The sequence below is a fragment of the Vanellus vanellus genome (genome assembly GCF_965231255.1).
Source record: "Vanellus vanellus genome assembly, chromosome: 2".
Taxonomy (NCBI): Eukaryota; Metazoa; Chordata; class Aves; order Charadriiformes; family Charadriidae; genus Vanellus; species Vanellus vanellus.
In genome coordinates this window covers 93,020,193-93,041,924 of record NC_138906.1, presented here as the reverse complement: position 1 = coordinate 93,041,924, position 21,732 = coordinate 93,020,193, and the positions used below count along the sequence as shown (strand labels likewise).

The window sequence follows — 21,732 nt, the reverse complement described above, 5'->3', positions numbered from 1 at the left end:
TGATGGTGTTTGTTTCCCAAGTAACCATTACAAGTGATGGAGCCCTGCTTACCTGGAGATGGCTGAACACCTGCCTGCCCATGGGAAGCAGTGAATGAATTCCTTGTTTTGCTTTGCCTGTGTGCAGGGCTTTCGCTTTACCTATTGAACTTTCTTTATCTCCACCCACGAGTTTTCTCACTCTTACTCTTTCAATTCTCTCCCCGATTCCATCAGGGAGGAGCGAGCCAGCAGCTGTGTGGTGCTTAGCTGCTGGCTGGGGTTAAACCACGACATAGGTGAGGCAAAGTTCTACATGCAAGCAAAGCAAAACAAGGAATTTATACACTACTTCCTGTCAACAGGCAGATGCCCAGCCACTTCCTGGAAAGCAAGGTTTCAGGAGGCCTACCAGTTACGTGGGAAGACAAATGCCAAACAGTCTCCACTGTTGTCCCTGTCTCACTCTGCCCACGCTACAGGCTCAGGGTAGACAAATTGCTGCTGAGATTATATTAACAGATTAATAACCTAACCCAGCACAGCAGCCAGTAGTTACTGTTATCTTATGAGGAGCAGCTGAGGGAACTGGGGTTGTTTAGCCTGGAGAAAAGGAGGTTGAGGGGAGACCTTATTGCTCTCTACAACTACCTGGAAGGAGGTTGCATCCAGGTGGAGTTCGACTTCTTCTCACTAGTAACAAGCAATAGGACAAGAGGAAACAGTCTCAAGTTATGCCAGGGGAGGTTTAGATTGCATATTAAGAAAAAGTTCTTCACAGAAAGGGTTGTCAACCATTGGACCAGGCTGCCCAGGGAAGTGGTGGAGTCACTATCCCTGGAGATATCTAAAAATTGTGGTGCTTAGGGACACGGTTTAGTGGTGGTTTTGGCAGTGTTAGGTTAATGGTTGGACTTGATGATCCTAAAGGTCCCTTCCAACCTAGACAATTCTATGATTCGCTTACTGCCGCTGAAGAAGGAAACAGCAACCATAAACTTACAATCAAGTTCCTGTCTTCCCTCAGTACTCTCAGACTGTGACAGTTTGCAAGCCGTTCAGAAAAGACTTCAGCTTTTGGGATACAAATACTACAAGAACAGCTAATACAGATTTGCATGTTAAGAGTTCAGAGAACAAGCTGGAGTAAGGTTACAAATTACTTGGGCATAAAAGGGGGAGGGGGGTGCCCAACACAGTTGCAATCCACATACTGTAATCAAAAGAGACTTATTTCCCAGTTTCAAAAAAAATTATGCCATCATATCCTTCCTATTTTTTTTTTTATTAGGAAAAGGACAGTGGGATGCTAAAGGGTGGCAGAATCCGCACAGTAATTTCCCATTCAAAGTCTTTGGGCCCCTGCCTCCCCATGGGGTAAGGCTGATGAAATTCATGGCCAGTCTTGCACGGGCAGCCAGGTTCGAGGGCCTCCTCTAGCCTTATAAATATGTTAATTGATTATAAAGACAATTACCTATCAACCTATTAAACCCAACTGCCTAGTCTGGCAAACATTTTTTACTTTTTCCTAACAATTCCCTTCTTTTACTGAAAATTGCTGTAGATACTTGTCTTTGTCTATGCTTTTGATACCCTGCCTTCCTCTGAATCCAGCTGTCTGGAACCTGAGACCGTAAACTTTCATATTCACAATACAGTCTCTGTGGGTTTTTTCTTACTGCTTCATTTCTTGCAAGAAAACAGCCAAAGCTATTTTGATAGCAAGAGGCTTGAGAAGCAAAATGAAGTAGTTTTCCTAACATTGACCAAGTGCTACACACATATTAAGTCGATTAGAATAAAAACTATGATTTTCTTATATTTGCATGTAAATATTCTGTCTTTCAAAGAGTCCCAAATCACATTACAAAGTTCAAAGCCATATTATGTGATGGACTAATTTTAACCATTGCTAAGATGAAGCTACTTCTTGGGTACTCCTAGGGAATCTCAGCTAAGTTGACCAGAGAAGAAAAGTGCAGATATGAAGGAATCATAACGGGTGAAAACTCCTACCACACCTCTATAAAAGCAGAATCTGGTAATCACAAGAAAATTTCAGCCTCTTTACACTGATAAAGATGCCTATTTTATTAAATAGCTAGTGAGAAGAAAAAGAATTACAGGTGAAATGTTAAAACAGAGCACTTTCAAGCACATAAAAGTACTTACTTTTGAATACCTTTTAGAAACTGTGCTACGGCAGCTAACCCATCTTCTGTATAAAAGCTGTTCAATTCAAGATGAGGGAGTGAATACAGAAGGTTCCAGAAATATGGTTGCTTGTACAGGTTTTCTGCTCTAGCAATCATTTCCTCCACTTCATTCAAATCCATCTTTATGCAAAGAAAACACATTTACATGTAACACTTCCATTAACAGAAAAAAAAAAATTAGCAGGTGCCTGTTACTTCCCCTACCCCTGCCCTCCTGAATTTTAAACCATTTAAAATATTTTTTTCAAGTGGAAACTTACCTCTAGCTTTGGTAATTCACCAAATCATTTTGGTGATACTTTGAACTTATGACAGCTTTGTTTCAGGTGTCTTTCTCTGCTCTGATGGAAAAAGGAGCTGGGAGAAAAGCTAGGCCATCTCTTTCTGCTCAGATGTGTAACTCTCCCAAAGATAAAGGATCATCTTTGAGATCTCAAACACAAGGAGCCCTTTAGCCCTGCAATGAGTTTCTAAGTATAGGATATAAAGACCAGGGGACTGCCAGGGACATGCCACCCTTGCCTCACAGCTCCTTGGGGGAGGGACTGTGGGTGTGACAAATAATAATTGATAAGAATGGCTCTTTCAGGATGGACTGGTGTAAAACCACTTCATTTACAGAACTACACTATCAGATGTCTATGAAAAACATAGGATCTATCATACTTGTTTATTATGCAGTCTTTGTTTCTGTAAATTAACGTTTCATTAGGGCTGTTTTAGATAATGGTAACGAGCACACAAAAAGAAGCTTGTGTATATTAGCTCTGTTACTAATAATAATAGGCTACTTTCAATTAAATATTTTTAATGTTGATAAATACATTCCTTCTATGTTATTTACCATTCCAGAAATGAAATTTCATATTGATACATCTCCTTTCAATCAAGTATCTCATGAGCAATTTACAAATGTTATTATGAAAATGCCATCTAATTCCAAGTTATAAATTGGAAATCTAGGTTTCATGAAGTAGTAGTTACAATCAATCACGTATGGAGAAAATGCATTTTAAAATATTTTTAAAGCGAAAACAGTGATCTGTGAAAGGTACAAAATTGACAATAATGGAGATCCACTGCTGTGCCTATTCAGCCTTCCTTTTTGTGTTGAGATTGCAAGGGTGAAAAATGAATGCATTAGGGACAGCACAAAGACCAAACTTGCTTCACATAAACTGCCAAATTGATTCTGGAAGTAATTATGCTACATCTTGCAAATCTGTCCTCCTTCACCCCCACCTGCGTCTGCTTACCATATTGACTGGATCACAAACCTGAATTCAAAGTAATCTCATCCAAGCAACAGCCCCATCTTTTCAATCTCAGTGCAGTCTCTTTTTACATTTTGGGTTGGTTTGGTTTTTTTTGGTTGGTTGGGTTGGGTTTTTTAATAATAAGTACACATTAGGATAAGAGTTCCTTGCAAGACATTTTGTTATATGATTTTATACAACTACACAAGGTCTGAGAGATGCACTTTCAAATTGCTCCTAATGAACAATTAGCCTTCAAATAGCTGTGAATTTTAGCCACTAACAACCTAGACTGGTTTAAATCAGTCATCTAGAAGCCACTGAACCTCTATCAAATTTACAAGGCATCATTTTTTCCTTCAACAGCATATCAATTTTTTTAAAGACAGTTTACTAAAACTCAACAGGATACAAATTTCTAACTATTACAATAATGATGCCTCAAAATCCAGAACTGTAATTTAGAAATAGACTGTAAAAATACTTACAGTAAGAAAAGCAGTGATGTTATGGAGCCCTGTAAAATTAAATATTTTCCTTTAGAGGGGCATTATTAACTTCAGAAGAATCAGTTTTATAAGCAATACCAAGTAGTACACAAAGGGCATTTCTACAGGAATAAAGGCATGTGAAACAACTAATTCCCTAGGAAGATAGTGACCACTTGATTTTCTGTGTTTTCCAATACTTTTACTATTATCACAAAAAAGATTTAAAAGAAATTGCTTACCATTCACTTTTCAGTAAGGCAAAATCATCCCATCAAGACTAGATGAACATATTAGGTCCCAGCCAGCCAGGCATGAAAATGACTGTTTCGCCTAAATCTTTCTACTTGAAAACTCAACCAGAAAGTCAGGGTAATACTAGGTCTTAAATGCCCACCTGCTACAGCAGCAAGGCTGCACAGTATGGGTGAGAACAGAGTGGGAGCAGCAGAACTTGGCATTTCCAGTCTCACTCTTTTAGTGTGAGACTGACTCGTTTGCCTAAAGGTCACCAGGTGGGAGCTACTGAGGTTTTCCATCCCTACACTCTCTAGTACAACAGAAAACCTGGGAAGAAAAACTTAAATCCTGATAAGTTACTTTTGAATGCTTGTTAGACCAAATAACATGTAATCACATTATTAACCCCTATTTTTAAACCTTTCCCCTCACTGTATTTTGTTAGCTATCAAATAGTAAAACAAAAGCACAATTTTAGAAAGCTAACTTTTTTCCAAGAATTTTATGATGGCCACAGCAATAGTGATCGTAAAAGGGGCTTTTTCCTGGGCAGCTAAGATTTTAGTTTGTTCATTTTATTTTTAAATAAAAGTACTCCTTTGTTCAATGGTTATCATCACCTGACAGATGAAGCAATTCGTTATTAGAAAGATCCCAGCTTACCTGAGAACTTTGAGTTTTCCTCCCATAGCTTTTCTAAAGCCATGGTTTTCTCTGTGGTCTCAATAAAACCCTTTGCAAGTTCTTCTATCTCTTTCATAAAGCCTAGATCAGGTCCTGTGAAGCTCTCTGAACCAGCTTGGATGCCTGAAGTACTTCTTCACAGAAAGAAAGGGGACAGGGGAGGTAATTACAAACTGGAAGCTAAAAAATGTTTATATACACACAGCAGTATTCTGTTTTATTTTCTTTTAGCTATTATACATTTTACACAACTTTTATTTAGCGTACAAGTAACAGCACTGAGTCTCAAGACCTCAGGAAAGAAGGCAGTGGAAAATTGCTGAGCTGGAGCAGCTCACCTACGCCAGTAACCCAATTCTGGCAGCAGTCAGACACGTCCAAAGAAGCCTTTGATGTTTCTGAACACACTCAACTTCTCTCCCCTGGTTTATCATTAGTCCAAGTGATGGTCAGTGATGGCCTGTATCCTGAAGTTCAGGCTTTCATATTGCATCTAAGGCAACACGCTGCAACCAGAACAGGTAAAATTGGTCAATGTGACCAGATGAAATATAAGTCTCTCCAAGCCCAGAAGAAAGTTGGTGCTTCCTCTTTAGTTAGTTCACTAAGCAACAGAATGATGATAACAATTCCACCACCTTAACAAAAAAGCATCCGCACTAACAAACATACACCAATTCCAGATAGTGTGCTCCTCAAGGTACCCTTCGACTTGAAAAGTGAGAAGAATGATGTCTCTGGCTGCGCATTTTTCCTTATGCTGACTCACACACAAGAAGTGTCTGTTGTTAGGAAAGCCTATACAGTTTGTATTTGGGCTATGACAGCTTTTTTTTTCCAATACATGCAACAACCTTGTCCTGGTTTGAGGACCACGACAAACCTAAAAATAGTATCCTATTATCATTACTGGCTTTCCCCTGATTTTAACTTACAGCCAAACCCCTGGTACATGTTCTCTCTATTATCTCCATCATACTACCATCTGGTGGCTACTCAATAGCACAACAACTTTCTAACAATACCTTCAAGATGAAATCAGAAGTCAAAGAGTCATTTAAACATCTCTATACACAACAAAATAACTTGACACTCTCCCAAGGCACCATAAACAATGGCATAATCATCTTTAGCTAGGAATAATCACCTTTCACTCGCCAGTTGAATTCTGGTTTATCTTATAGGAAGTTCAAGTTATCTTAGGTGAAATTTTGTGTAGCAAAAACATTGTTATTTTTCATTAGAAGCAAAATAAACTGTCAAATAAGCCCCACTTACAAAAATATTAAAAAAATTTACATTCCTTTGTTGTCAAACTTGTATGTGAATACTAGTTTTCAGCACAATTTTTACTTATTGGTAAAGAAAAACCTAGACAGATTCTAACTAAATACTAAAATACTAAATAAAGAAATACTAAAGCAAAAACCATCAGCCACTGCTTTCTGATTCTCGTTTCTCTTTCTCTCCCTCCCTGATCTTCATTTGTTCTGATACCCACAGAAGTGTCTGCAACTTTAGACCAAGGGATGAGAAGAAAATTTAATCTTAAAACAATCAAGTTCTTGATTGCTTCAGTGCAGCTTATTTTGATCCCAACTTGGCCAACAGCCAGTAGGATTTTGGAAAACTCTTTCACGAGCCTCAAACTTCAACGGATTAAAGACAGAACAATTCCTCACCATCTTTTTTTTTTTTCCCCTTTTAAATGGAGTTTTAGAAAGCAGTTTTCTGTTGCTCAGAAAGCAGCTTTTAGGGTGATTAATAGCTGCGCTTTAGTTATTGTTTTTGAAAATACCACTTAAATTCCAATATTGCTAACACACCTACTGCCTGAAATTTCAGACAGTTAGAAACACTGGTGTTTGGCAAAGAAGAACAGGAACACTAACTACATACTGAAAACTTTCTAGCACTGTGCTTTTTGAGCATGAACAAGTGGCCAGAGCTTGACCAGAATAACAACCACCACATTAATTAAAACACAAATCCAGTCAGAACTTAAAGAAAAAAACAACCCTAGCTCAGTTTCCACAGAATTTTCCACAGATTTTTTTGTTTGTTTGTTTCAAAATACTTGCTGAACTTTAAATTCACAACTGAACTCACAAAACAAGGTCACTTAAAATAATCACTCAAAGAACTCAAAGAAGTGGAGCATAAAGGCGGTATTTAAACCCATGTTGTTTTTCCTCCAAACTAGACGTAAGCTTTGCATCCCCATTTACAAATCTCCCTGGTTTAGAAGCATTGCAAACAATAATCCTCTGGGGGAAAAGGACACTTTTACTCGCATGGGAGCATATGGCTAGGCTCAGTCCTGGTTCCAGGGCTGCTGGTGCTGCCCAGCATCCCTGCCAGCAGCAGGTTGCACAGATGACAGTGCTGGTAGAGTTAGTAACTCCCTCTCCTCTACCACCATTGCTGACTGCTGCACCTTGGATCTGCAAAGCTTGGGTTGATAAAGAGCAGGGGAAGAAAAAAACACCCTCTTGGCATCTAATTTTATGTGCCATAGCCACCCGTTTGATATATAGCAGAACCATACCCAATAATACAGGCGGAATTGTGTGAACATTAACCACTTCTGTAAACCTGAACTTCTTGTGAGTAATCCCAGCCTAGAAACCACCCAGCCTCACACTGCACGAGCAGAGTAGCGAGCGGTTCTCTGAACAGGTAGGTAGCAAACATAAAAGATGATAAGCATGGTCTGTTTAGCAATAGCTTTTCAAACGAGAGGAAAACTGAACACACACACACACACCCCTCAGCAAGGAAAAATGCTGTCTACTCTTCATCGTTTAGCTTCAAAATGTTTCAGTGATAGCTGTGAAGTTTCCTTTGAACTAAGAAGCTGGGCAAAAGGCTTCAGGTTGTGCTGCCCTAGACACTGTGTGAAGCAGCAGCAGCAGCCTGCATAACCGCCCGGTGCCTCTGCCCCTTGCCCGAGCAGGACAGCAAGCTCAGCTGGGCTGTCCCTTCAGTGTCTCTGGGCTTGAGGGCTGGGGAGAAAAGGCACTGCCCTACAAGGGGTCCCATAGGGCACACGGAGAGGGGGATGGGGAAGATACACAGACTGGAAGCACTGAAGAAAATAAGTGGCAGCACTTGGAGTGTGGTGGCTCTGGAAAGCTCCATGGAGAAGCGCAGGGAAAAGCAAATAGATAGTGAAACTGGAGGAAGAACTAGGAAACAGCAAGGGAGGTGTAGATATCTAGGGTATGGAAGAAGGACCAAAAAAACAAGCGTAAGGCCCAGCTATTGCAGAAGAGAAGGCCACAATAGCAACCTGAAAAACTCCTAGAAACACCACGCTCATAGAAGCACCAGCCTCTCAGCAGGATGACAGCAGCCGTTCGGATGTGCTGTTTCTGAGCTATTAGCTTCATGGGGATTTCCAGGGCAGGAGCGATGTCAGCCAGCTGGCACTGGTGCCCCTCTTTTGCCATCATTGCCACAGCCCTTCCTCTGGATACTGTTGGAGCTGGGTGCAACCTCCTTTGGAAGAGGAAAGGGCAATGGGCATATTAGTTATCAGGCTCTGTTTCATGAAACAGATTAAAATATTACAGAGGTTCCATTTGCTGAAGATCCGTGCTAAGTTTTAAAGGATTTTACATGTTTTCAACATGGTAATATGGGACCATATTAAACTCCTAATAAGAATGCTATGAGATACTACTAGTCTCTTAATTCAGCACTAGTTACACAAAATTGCAGGAAAATGTCACTATCTTGCCAAAAAGATAAGAAACTAGACTTCAAAACCAGCTGCAAGGACCATCAAGACAAGCAATTTTTAGACAGTGTGCCAACAAAAATACTTAATTGTTCTACTCTCCCAAACGCCTTCAACGTGTGCTTTCTGGGGCAGAAGATGACATTAACTTACTTATGTATGTGTAAAGGAAGTCAACAGCAGCAGTTGCTAGGAACAATAAAGAGGAGAAGGGATGACAAAAAGGACAAAGGGAGGAAGCCAGCAATTTCTAGGAGAGGACATACATAATTAGAACTGGCCTGTTAGGAGAAGTTCTGTATACAAATATCAGTTCATTATCATCCATGGTAACTCTTCCCTTAATTGTGCATTTCCAGAAATACTTGCATAAGGACAAAAATCAAACTGAAGATCGACATTCATACAAGTTTTGACCATAACAAAACACTGCAAAAGAGCAAAAAGACTGCATCTCTGTGAGCATGTAAAAGCAATTGACATTTCCTAAGTCATGACTCAGAAAAAGCTAATTCTGCCCAAATTACCCAGTTCCTCGGGATGACAATAAGAACATTTCAGAGCTCATCCAAGATCTCAGCTATGATGTGCAATGCCATTTAGACTGGTGATTTTCATAAACCTCTCAGCAAACACGTGTCTCAAACTCACCCCTGTCACCACATTAAAAATTTCTCTCTAAAACTGCAAAGACCCAGCTGTGCTGGCTCTTGCTCTGCACCATCTCAGGACAGCCTGGAGACATGACATCTCCATCAACACCAATACACATCCTGGACAACAGTTTACTGCGTGTCAGTCACAGAAAGGAAAGATGTTTCCCCTTCATGTTGCATACTATTATAACCCTTCAAAAACGCAATAGACAAAAAAATATAAAGAATAAAAAAAAAAGCTGTTCTTAATTAGTTATAAAATGAAGAAAACTTATGTTTAAAAATTTTTTTCTACCTAACTCTCTGACAATCTATAAGCAACATCACAAAAATTGCTTAGATTTCTGGTTTCCATCTACATAGCATAAGAATACAAGCCTGCAGACCACGTAGTGTTACTATAGCAATAAGGTGCTGCAGACGTACAGCTATCTTACAGAATTATTTCTTTTTTTCATTTGAAGATACACATCACTAAAGCAAAATTTGACCCTCTAAGCAATTCTTATGCAAGTGCTATCATTGTTGCTTAGACCTTCCTTGATTGTGTTTTTCTACAGCTGCTCTCATGCATGAGTTCTTCTGATAATTCTCCACTAGAGAACCAGAGGCCCAGGTATCAATAAAATCAGTAAGAAGAAAGGGACCAGCATGAGTGGGGCTGCTTCAGGAGGGGGGCCAAGCTGCGGCGACCACGGAGGAGGCCATGCCCTCACTGATGGGACACCGCCCCCCAGGATCCTAGCCAGCAGGCAGAGCTAGGGGTGGGTCACAGGGTCCAGTGACAGCCCTAACATCAGCGGGATAAGCCCAGGAGTTCAGTCAGATGCCAAAGGAAACAAAGCTACCACATAGGACCAAGGGGTCCATCCAAGAGAAGATGCCAGGGACAGACCTGGGGCTCTGACACACCTACAGGGTGAGGCTGCTCAGGCTGCTACTACTTGTAGCTAAACAAAGGGAAATAAACTAACATGCTTAGAAATAACATTAGAGTCTTGTTTTCATGATCTTTGTAGTTCTAAGTCTGAGAAAACCTAAGCTTAATTTTCTTTTAGGTATTGAGAAGTCTAACAAACATAGATATAGGAGTCAGCTGCAAGGGCAAATTCCACCACAATCTGCAAGACTTGCAGTGCAATTAAGAGTACTGGGAATACATTATGTTTCCACACACGTGCACTCTCGTTTGTGGGTGTAACTCCACAGGACATTGTGCTGCATGGTTTTTATCTTATTTGCATGATCTTAATTTTACTCTGTGCTCTGTTAAGGTGAGGTGGGAGTGGAACATTCTGGAAAGAGCAGGAAAACATGTCCTTTGTCACGAGAGCTCCTAAATATACCTCCTAAGTATTTCCTTACTCCTTTGGTCTGAGATACTGCTGGGTGTAACGGGCTAGGGAATCACATCAAAGAGGTGCAAGCCAGCAGCTTTTGCAGTGGCTGAAGAGAGAAGCAAGGAACAAAGCCTTCGACCTGTTGAAAAATGGATGCTTTCTGAGGCATCAGAAGAGGTGGCAGATTTTGCTGCAAATCAAAGTTAATGCAGTAGTTGTAGCCTTCACCTGGCTCATCTTCTTACCATGTTGGAGGCTGCTAATGGAGCCTGTTGCCGGGGGGGGGATGGTGCCACATCTGTGAGGGCATGGCCTGCACCAGGATGACTTCAACCCCTGGCTAAGCCCCTGTCATGGAGCAGCCCTGCTCAGGCTGCTCACTGACAAATAGTTATTTGGGCAGTTTATGGCTTTCATAGTGGGGGTTCCAACAGAAGTCGTAGAATTATTTTTTCCAAAAGGCAACGACTATATTTCAAACTGACAGCACCCATGTGGTACACACTGTGAAAACAAATGGGTTAAGCGTCCTTGCAAACTATGCACAGTCTTTGATTTACACTTAATAAACACAATATTGTTGATGCAAAAATGTCCCTGAAAATTATTATAAAGAACCACCTACAGTTCAATATAAATCTTCGATAATTGGTATTACTGTTCCTATGCCACCCCTTCTCTCCAGTCAGCACAGGGACACTGCAGGATTCAGTTATGTTTGGCTGATCAAGCTGACAGTGTGTATTCCTAAGGCTGTTGGCAGCCAGCATAAGTCACAGCAGCCCTGAGGTTGATTTAATTTATAATGATGGACCTGCTGGAATAGACTGACCTCAGAATGAACTTCATCCTACCTTTTTACACCTTTTCCTTACCTAGGCTATATGCTACTCAGTGTAGCCTATTGAGTGTATAAATACGCATACATGTAGGCATTTTATTTTTCAGTTGAAAAATTGAAAGCCACTGAATCATTTCACCAATTCTTAAGTAGGTCTAATACTGCCTCCAGGAAATTCTTTCCTGCTTTTCTTTTGAGTTGAAATATAATTTGGGCAGTTCAGTGAAAGCAGTGTAAATAAGCATGCAGAACAGTCAATATAGTTCATAGTTTCTAGAGGTTTAACACACTTAGATGGCATCTGGACTAGTGATATAAATAAAAAAACATGCCTTTAGGAATTTTAAAAAGGCGAACAGCTGTTGTAACTCTATAACCTAGAAATATAGTATTGCCACTGCAATTAACAGGCTACAGGCTTTGTATTGAGTTTGCAAGACCACAGCACAGACACTTGCCACCTTTGCTTTGTCCGAACTTGTCTTAATCTGCCTGAAGTTTTGGTTTTGACTTGGTTTAGTTTAAACTTTTTTTTTTTCCTGGCCAGATGGCTATGGCTATTTGCTTTACTTCCACTTGTCATTGTAGGAGAAAAGGGAGGCAAGAGAGCTGGGGAAAAGTATCTCTCCCTGTTTCTCCCATAGATTGGGTGTGATTATTGATAACCTCTGAGAGACGGTAACCAAGGTATGAACAGGACAGCAACACTGCATAGAGACCCCAACAAAGCCACCTGAATAGTGGTGTTGCCATATCATAAGCTGATATTGCACAGGACAGCAAAATGATAGTCCTGATCCCTCTCCCTGAGATAACAAACAGCATCACAGGGAGTACATACAGCATATAAGAACTTACATAACACAGCCATGCAAACAAACGAAGCAACATTGTAACCGGCGACTATTTAACTAACAGGAGAAATGCATATAGGAAATCCGTTTTAACAAACTCCGGTCAGATCTGTCGTTATTGCAACCCTTCGAGCCCCGCACTGGGCGCCACAAAGGACTGTCGTGGTTTGGCCTCAGCCAGCAACAGAGAACCACGCAGCCGCTCGCTCGACTCCCACAGCCGTGGGAAAAAATCGGCACAAAAGGGCAAAACTCATGGGTTGAAATGGTGTATTTAAAAGAACAGCCAAAGGGAAGAAGAAAGAAAAACAATAACACCGATAAAGGTGTATAAGAACGCGATTACAGTACCGCCGCGCGGCGCACCGACCGGACCCACACCGCCCCAGCCCGCCCCCGAGTGGCGACTGACTCCCTCTCCCCGGCTAGCACCTCTTATAGCTGGGCATGGGTCACGTGGTATGGAATACCTGCCTCCCCTGCCGGCTCCTTGGGGAAATTAACCCCATCCCTGCCGGAACCAGGACAAATACCACCATAGTTTTATACAGACAGTAGTAACAAGTGATCATTCAGTGCAAAGTGAGATACTTACAATTAACATAGCAAAGCAATGCAGATGAACACAGGCCCAGTATAATAGGCCTTGAGAAGTGGGGACACAGGATGCACTGTACTGGAGTACAGGACTGGGATGGTAAGAGATGGGGCACAGGCTGGTGCTGAGGACACTATGGCTATAAACTCATCAGCAGTCAGTAACAAAGTCAATTTATAAGTATCAAGAAAAAAGAACAGTTACCTAACATAGGTAAAAGATACCATATACATTCAGATGTACCATATAAATTCAGAGATGCAGAGCAGTGGAGAACAAGCAAGGTATAAAAGCACATTAGCAAACATAAGCGACCCCAAGTGCACCCTAGAGTGAAAAAGAAGCCATCACCTGTACAGGGACCTGTACTTGGACCTGTACTATTCCAACATCTTTGTCAGCGACATGGACAGTGGGGTCAAGTACACCCTCAGCAAGTTTGCCGATGATACCAAGCTGTTTGGCGAGGTAGACACCCTAGAGGGGAGGGATGCCATCCAGAGGGACCTGGACAGGCTACAGAGGTGGGCCCAAGCCAACCTCATGCAGTTCAACAAGGCCAAGTGCAAGGTCTTACATCTCGGTTGGGGCAATCCCAAGCACAAATACAGGCTCGGTGGGGAATGGCTGGAGAGCAGCCCTCAGGAGAAGGACCTGGGTGTGCTGATTGATGAGAAGCTCAACATGAGCCAGCAGTGTGCGATCACAGCCCAGAAGGCCAACCGTATCCTGGGCTGCATCACAAGAAGTGTGGCCAGCAGTCAAAGGAGGTGATTCTGCCCCTCTACTCCACTCTTGCGAGACCCCACCTGGAGTACTGCATCCAGCTCTGGAGTCCCCAGCATAAGAAGGACATGGACCTGCTGGAGCGATTCCAGAGGAGAGCCATGAGGAAGATCCGAGGGCTGGAGCACCTCTCCTATGAGGAAAGGCTGAAAGAGTTGGGGCTGTTCAGCCTGGAGAAGAGAAAGCTCCGGGGAGATTTTATTGCAGCCTTTCAGTACCTAAAGGGGGCCTACAGGAGAGCTGGGGAAGGACTTTTTACTAGGGCATGTAGTGATAGGACAAGGGGGAATAGCTTTAAACTAGAAGAGGGCAAGTTCAGATTAAACATTAGGAAGAATTTTTTCACTGTGAGGGTGGTAAGGCACTGGAACAGGTTGCCCAGAGAGGTTGTTGAGGCCTCATCCCTGGAGATGTTTAGGGCCAGGCTGGACGTGGCCTTGAGCAACCTGGTCTAGTGGAAGGTGTTCCCACCTATGGCAGGAGGATTGGAACTTGATGATCTTCAAGGTCCTTTCCAACCTAAACCATTTTATGATTCTATGATCAACACCACATTCCTCCAAGTAAAGGGCTCCAGATCATGACTTGCCATAACAACCCTACCACCACCCGACTGCAGCCGCTGACCTTACAACCCAGTACGGCAGTGGAAAGATGAGCATAACCCCAGGGAAAGTAGTAGAAACTAAGTGGTTATGTAACAATTTTAACTGTAGTAGTAGTATTATTAGGAGAAATTTTTTTAGAGATATCACTGTAATACTGTTTTTTCTGTATATAACTATTTTTTGTAATACTAGATATGGACTAATAATGATTCATGGCTTAAACTGTTAAGATTTTAATTCCTCTAACAAATTATTTTTTTATGTAGAAAGTGCTTGCCCATAAATGAGATTTATTTTGCATGGTCTTATGCTCAATCAATAGCTCTCTACATGTAGAAATAACTAGAACAGACTGTCTAGATCAAATTGTAAGTATTATGGCCTGTTACTGTGACACTGAAGCTTTCCAACTTGGTGCATGCTGATATTGCTACCTATAAACTTCTACAATAATAAACCATAAAAACTTGATGCTCTTACACACTTAACTGGCTCAAACCTCTAAGATCTTTTTTGGTAGATATTCTCAATTTTCTAAGAATAAACATATATATATGCACACATATATTCTGATTAATTCACCTTAATTTTACTTTATTGTTATGTATTTTGAAAGGTTGCTTATGACTATATCCTTCAGCCAATTTGCATAAGTGTCTTTGTATCATCTCAATGCTTTTCAAGATTTTGAAGTAGACTAAATCACTACATTTCCTAAAGGAAAATCCCAGATTCAACTTCATCTTTTTTCTTTCTGCATTCTGGGATCCTGTGACAAGGCCCTCTCACAGACTACTTTTTCAAGTTCTTTTTATTACAGAGCATCTGCTACTCCTTTTTGGCTCTTTTTGTGTCTTACTCAGGCGTTACCCTTGTTTTGCTTTTCTGTGTTTATTTCTTCTGCCATATACGGTCCCAAAATATTCAAAGTTTAAATCCACATGTGACATGCATGTATGATATCACAAAGTACCTCTCCAATTCTCCCCCCAAAACAGTTTTCAGTGTCTAATAAAGCATGAAATGCCCAAGAAATGCAAACAGAATGTAGGGAGAGGCATGACTAAGGCCCTACATGTTTTATATTCATAAGGACACCAAAGGCAACTTTTAGCAAACAGTAACAAACCTTCTGTTCTACCTGTCTACAAGACACTAAGAACCTTTGTTGTAGAAAAAGATGCACTGTGATACTGACCGCTCTGTCGCATTCATATAACTTACCTTAAGCGGTTATTTTTCTGTGCTGCGTAACTCGTATTCTTGCATCTGGAACCAACATTACAAAAAAGGGTCCGCATGAAAGGATAAAGGCCCCGACTTGGTAAATCTCGAGCTTCTAAGTAACCTAAAAGCACACAGCGGCAGAAGTAAAACCAGTGACATTGCAGTTACAAACCTGTACCATCACATTGTGTTCCCTTTGGCTAGAAACTGGATTTGTTGCCTGCAAAAAATGAAGTTGTAAGGATGGCAGGTGTCCCATTTAAGAAAAACTAATTCACTACAGAAAATGAAAAACTTTTTGTGTCAGACCATAACAACAGGGTATAGCGTTTGAGAGCAGTCTTTGAAAAGTTGATTTTCATGGTAGTAATGCTGTTGCAACATCATATGCTTTTTAGCCTTTCTTGACTTGTGACCTAGATTAGACTATAGACTTCTTCATAAAATAGTATTTCCTCTTTTCTCCCAGGCTTTCATGAGATGAAGGAACTGGTATTCAGCAATGTCTGAATGCACATCCATCCAGGCTATCTAAACAGCAACTTTTCCATATCTCTGTAATTTATCCATATCTCTCCATAGTTCTGAGTATTTAAACTTCAAAATATAAAGCAACTTTTTGCTTATTTTGAAACATAAGGAATAGCTATAGGTTGCTATTTAATTTCATTTCTCTGTTTAAAACAGCTAAAATTGAGAAATACTTAAGAGGTCGTTGCCTGGATAACCTTCTTTTGGCAACCACTACATCAAAATTGAGGGAATTAAATGAGAAGGAGATAAGAAAACTAGCATTTGGGCTAGCACTTTTACTGAATATTCAGAGTTGAAAGGTGCAGAAATGGAGAATTGTACATGATACTTAAAAATCCTAATTTTATTTAAATTCATGTGCCAATATTTTTGAGACACGTACTATTAGAAATTGCATGGTTAGTCAAACCACCCTTCATTCCTCAGGAATTGTACCTGATGTATAAAATAATGAATTTTGAGTTGTGAATGACTCAGTGAATGACCAGTGCCATTTGCAGATGAGTTATTTTTACTTAGCACACTCCAGTTCACATTGTAGAAAGCTCTCTGAGCATGTACACTGGATCACTTTCTGCTAAAACAAAGCAGAGTATGTACTCCAAGAGCACACTTAATGTACTTAAATCATCAGCATGCATTGCATCCTTGGGTCCAGACTAGAGCTAGTCTAAAGTAAACATATATAGTGCAATATATAGTGCAAGCTAGATTCTCTCCAGATGTTTCACTCTACAGATCTATAACTGCTTTACCAAATTGGTTTCTAATGTAGCTAAAGCTTGTTTATCCCCAGTTTATTCGGTGTTTTTCTGTTACTCTGTGAATAACAGCATAATAAACTAAACAGACTGTAATACACAAAACATTCCTTCCTGAATGAAGCTAACATCTGACAAGAAAAAAGAAAAAATAACTTTATAAGGTGGAGGTAGTCATAACAAGTTTTGAAGTGTTGATGGAAGAATTTATTATTTACTAAATATCCCTTCTAAATCCCAGGATGTAGGTAGGGCTAAGATTCATCTGAGACATTTAACTGTTAATATCCACTGCACAATTATCTATCTCTGAGCCAGTCATCTAAACTCCATTACTCAACAGAAAGAAATAAGTACAATTAAAACCCAAGTAATCCGCCTTACTTCAAAGTATATGTTTAAAACTTATGTTTAAACCTGCTCTGACAAATCAGACCTTAAACTTTGTATTTCTTTCCTGCCTAAATATGGCTTGCTCAGATCCACAGCTACACAAGACTGAATCTCACTGTAGGATTCTTTCCATCTCTCCCTTCTACGATATCTTTAATATTTCCTAAATACTTCTACAAGCAGAGTTGACCAAAATAGAACACAGGTGAAAAAAAACATACAGTTTTCCTTGTATTTTGGGGGCTCCTGGAAGCGGATTGCAGCCAGAATCAAGAAAAGCACACATGGCCAGAGTATTTCAGTGAGAGACAAGACCTGAAAAAGGAAAATCAAAACATCATCAGTATTTCTATAGTTTTCTATAAACAGGATTTGTGAACAAATCATTAAACTTCATATATATTTTAATAAAAAACATTAAGTATCCCCTCTACAACTACTTATGGGAAAATAAGATCATTAAAATCAAATTAGTAATTAAGACTTCTATTTAAAATCTTTATAACGTTGCCAAATACACTACTTTCAGAGTACAAAAGAAATTTTCACTTCTTCTGTTTATAGTGTCTGTAGATATTTCTCTGTGATCAACACAAAGACTCTGACAACATGATGGCAGTGACATCCAGCTTTCCCATACCTGAGCATCCTAAAAAGCCAGCAGCGTTGTGCACCTTGATGCAGCTCCTCATGCTCCCCTGAAGCCTGCTGTCCCCAACCCTGCCTGGCGGAGTACCTCCTTGTCCTTGCCTGGCTGCCTGGCTCCCTGACTGCTGCCATTACAGCCTTTCTTTGACTTGCAGTCACCTCTCTCCAAAAGCTGGCTTCGTCACCTCCAGCCGCAGGGTGTTGTGAAACCAAGCTAACAGGCCTGAGGCTGCCCGTCGCCATGCTTCTCCTCTCCCTGCCTTCCTATTTCCAGAGCCACAACGAAATGTCACCTAAGCTGGTGCGCTGCAGGGCTCGCAGATTTTGGACAGGTCTCCCTCTGCACAAATAACACATATGCCGTATGTGCTCACCCCTCCACAGAGAGGATGCAAACCCCCAAAACAGATTGCACGGGGGGGTGGGGGGTGGGGGAAACACAAACAAACCAAAACAACAACAGGCAAACAAACCCAGTTGTCTCAGTTTTCAGCTGCAAAAAGGCAGAAACTGCCATCCAGCCAACTTTCAAAGGACTTCTAGATTCACTGATAAAAGAGCTAGGAAAGTGCGAATACCAAACTCAGTAACAGAAATGCGGTAGAAATGACAAAGAACCAGACTAAAGATTTCCCATTGTAGACTATTAACTTCTCCAAAGGATGTTGAGGATTTTTATTTCTAGGCTGTAAGGGTTGAATCAAATCCCACTGGGGAAGGGATTCCTAAACTTGTGTATGTTAGAAAAATACCTGAGAAAAGTAATATAATGCTTAAGAACAAAACCCAATGGCAGAGTTTTCCCTGTGGAAAAGGCCTGCTCTGCTGCACACAAGGCAAGGAACTAAAGGCTTACTAAAATTTAGGGAAATCGCCATTTATCTAAACTGGACACAGTCCAATCCCAACAGGAGCCAGTCAAAAACAAGTGAGACCTGGTGCTTTCAAATTCTTAGGGAGCAGGGAGGGACAGCTGCTCCCTAAGGCACGGGGAGCCATGAACAGTAAAACCTCCCCACAACACAAGGCGGGGAACCTTGGTCAGCTAGGGACCTGTCCCACAGGACACCATGAGGCAAGCAGGGCAGGCCCAGCCATCACAGCCAGCTTCAACCAGGAGTCCAGATCCTCAAGGCATGGTCATGGTGATGAGGCAGAACCACAGTCAAGCCAGAAAGACAGTGGCCAAGCACAAGAGCTGACATGGAGAGCAGTACTCCTCTGACTGCACCCAGGCAGGAGCTGAGAGCCAGAAGCCCCATTCCAGCTGAGCCCTGGACCCAGGTGGAGCCCCAGGTGAGGATGGTCAGAGCCATTAAGGCTTAGCAGCACCCCCAGGGCACTGGCAGTAGCCTCCCCTCCTTGGCATGTCTGTCCCCATACCTCCCATATGGGATCAGAGTGGTCTTACTCTGGAGAGGTGCCATTGCTGCAGGGTATCAGTGGGCTATTGTGGGGAGGGTTGTGGAACCAGTTACAACAGATGAGGAAAGGATGCTGCAGAAGAGACTTGGAGGAGGTCTCACCACACTGCCCTTAGAGACACACACAACCACCCCCACCCCCCTCCAGGCCAGGGCTGGGGGAAAGGAGTGGGACAGAAGGTCCTTCAAAAAGCCCAGGCAGAGGGTTAGGGAGACCCTCTGGGAGACAAATGCCTGAGGGAGAAGGTGGTTTATAGGGGTGAAGACCCTGGACAGCCACAGGCTAGGCTTCCTGATGCTCACCTTGGGGTTCAAGGCAACCGAAGCTGGCAGTCAGGGCACAGCACCAGTCAGCTGCTCCCTAAAGGGCAAGGAGCCAAAGGGGGTACCATGCCAGCAGGGTCCTTGTCAGTCAAGGCAAGCGGGCTGGGCAAGGGCAGCAATGTTCACTGAGAGCCTGGATCTCTAGGTGAGTTTGCAGTGATGAGATAGGCATAAGATCAAGCCAGGAAGCTAACCTGCAGGCCATGGTCACATCCTGTGAGAGCAACCACCAGCAGAGTCTATAGGAAGGTACAGCTGAGCCAGAGGCTACAGCTCCTGCTGAAGGCCCCAGACTGAGTTTAAATAGGGGTGGGGTTGGGTGTACGGGTGGAGACCCCGGTGACGGTGACGCTGTTCAGGGCCATTAAGACCTATCAGTAGCCTCAGGCCCCTGACACCTGTGAACAGAGCTGTAGGTGTACTTCGGTATTCACTTGATAATGCCCTCTAAATAGGATAGAGCTACTTATTATCTGCCCTTCTTTGCTTCTACTCATCTTTCTGTGAGATGAAGAAGTTACTTGGGATTCTGTATCATGGAGACCATCTCTGGGGAACTTGTGGTCTAACCAGTCTTCTGATTTCAAGCCTGCTGTTCTGTTCTCTATCTGTCCTACTGCACTGGACTTTTACCAGGGACTTCCTTTACCTCTTGCAAGCAGACCCAGCATAAGTAAGTAAATTGAAGGTCCAGAGGCTCAATAGCTTCCAAGTCCATTGCACAATATCCAGAATCATACTTGTGAGCACTGGGCACTAAAATAACTGTGCCAGCTTTTTGCTCGTTCAGTACAACAACCAGGACAAAACACAGTCATGTAAATAAAACCATGGTGAGGAGCCACCACAGCTAATTTCCGGCAGCTCTACTTCTGAAAGCACAGAACTGAACTCATGGCTAAAACAAGTTACTGGTTGTCACCCACCAGCCAAAAATACATTTAACAAAGACTTATGATGTGGGAAAAACAGGGAAAACTTGCTCGCTCTCCAGTATCCAAACCATTAGTTAAAAATGCTCATGTTATCATATAGAGCTAAATCTAGGCCTTACAGAAAAAGATGGGAATTTGGAGCAGCATTTCACTAGGACAGTTATTGGTGAGAGTACCTCTTTGGTCAAGGAAATCTAACACTTCATTTGTAATTAGTAAGAAGGTTTCAAGCAAAAAATTCAGGGGATTAAATATGTTGGTAAGAGGGATTTATTTGTGCTACAGAGCAGAGAAGGGATGCGCTTGAAGGTTTTTAATCATTACAAAGGGACTGAACAGATTTTATTAAGTGTCTCTGGAGAAGTAGACCTAGGATGAAAAATATCACATTGTTGTATCACTAAAATTGAGGAAGAGCATGGTACTAGCACTGTGGGATGCTTTTGAGCTTGTACAAAGAGCTGTATAGGAGTTATGGTATCTGAGAGATTCTACTTGCTTACCAAAACAGAAAAGCAGAAAATATATTGTTTCCCATTAACTGAGACAAAACAAAACCCTATTAATGGAGAAACAAATTTCCTAGCAATTCAGAATAAACCAAGCTTCTGAGTTCAAAATCTAGATTAGTTCACCCAAACAAATACAGAATTACCCTCATTACAGACCTTTTTTTCTTACCATTTCCCCTGTTAGGCTGCATTAAGGACCAGTGATTCATATTTAAGATAGCTGTGAAATTAATTGGTCTTTGTCCATTGACACTCCCTTTGGTATACCATAGCAGGTCACCAGAGTCCCACTCTTACAACTTTCATGAGGTGTGACATATAACTTCGCCTAAAACTTTGAGTGGCATTCTTCCTGTAGATTTCTATGGACTTTTTATGTAGCCAAAGTTCGTTTATTTTAAACAGACTTCAGTTATTTGGTTTTGGCCTGTTCCTTGGGGTTTTTTTGCCTCCAATTACATTTTAGAAATATTTTGAACTTTAAGAATTTGACCCAATGAGAATTGATGCTGGATTATCAGATGGAATGCAGAAAGCAAAACAGAGAAAGGGGAAGAAATAAGCCATTTATGGGTTTAACTGAGTGTCATCTGGCTAGTAATACAAGAGAATACTGTGTGACTAGAAAAGTCACACAAGCTGTAACATAGTAGGGTATGCCAGCTACAGAACAGTTGAGAACT

The 21,732-nt window shown here is 41.5% G+C and overlaps 1 protein-coding gene across 1 annotated transcript in view; it reads right to left on the bottom strand.

Moving 5' to 3' along the window:
• Positions 1 to 17,898, bottom strand: part of ABCA13 (ATP binding cassette subfamily A member 13) — a gene marked incomplete at both ends in the record, with an annotated part of 191,390 nt that extends 173,492 nt beyond the window's left edge. The window contains 2 exons of the mRNA XM_082499202.1: positions 15,516 to 15,639; positions 17,847 to 17,898. Coding sequence (XP_082355328.1) covers positions 15,516 to 15,639; positions 17,847 to 17,898 — 176 coding nt within the window. The remainder of the gene's footprint in view (positions 1 to 15,515; positions 15,640 to 17,846) is intronic.
• Between the last annotated feature and the right edge of the window lie 3,834 nt (positions 17,899 to 21,732).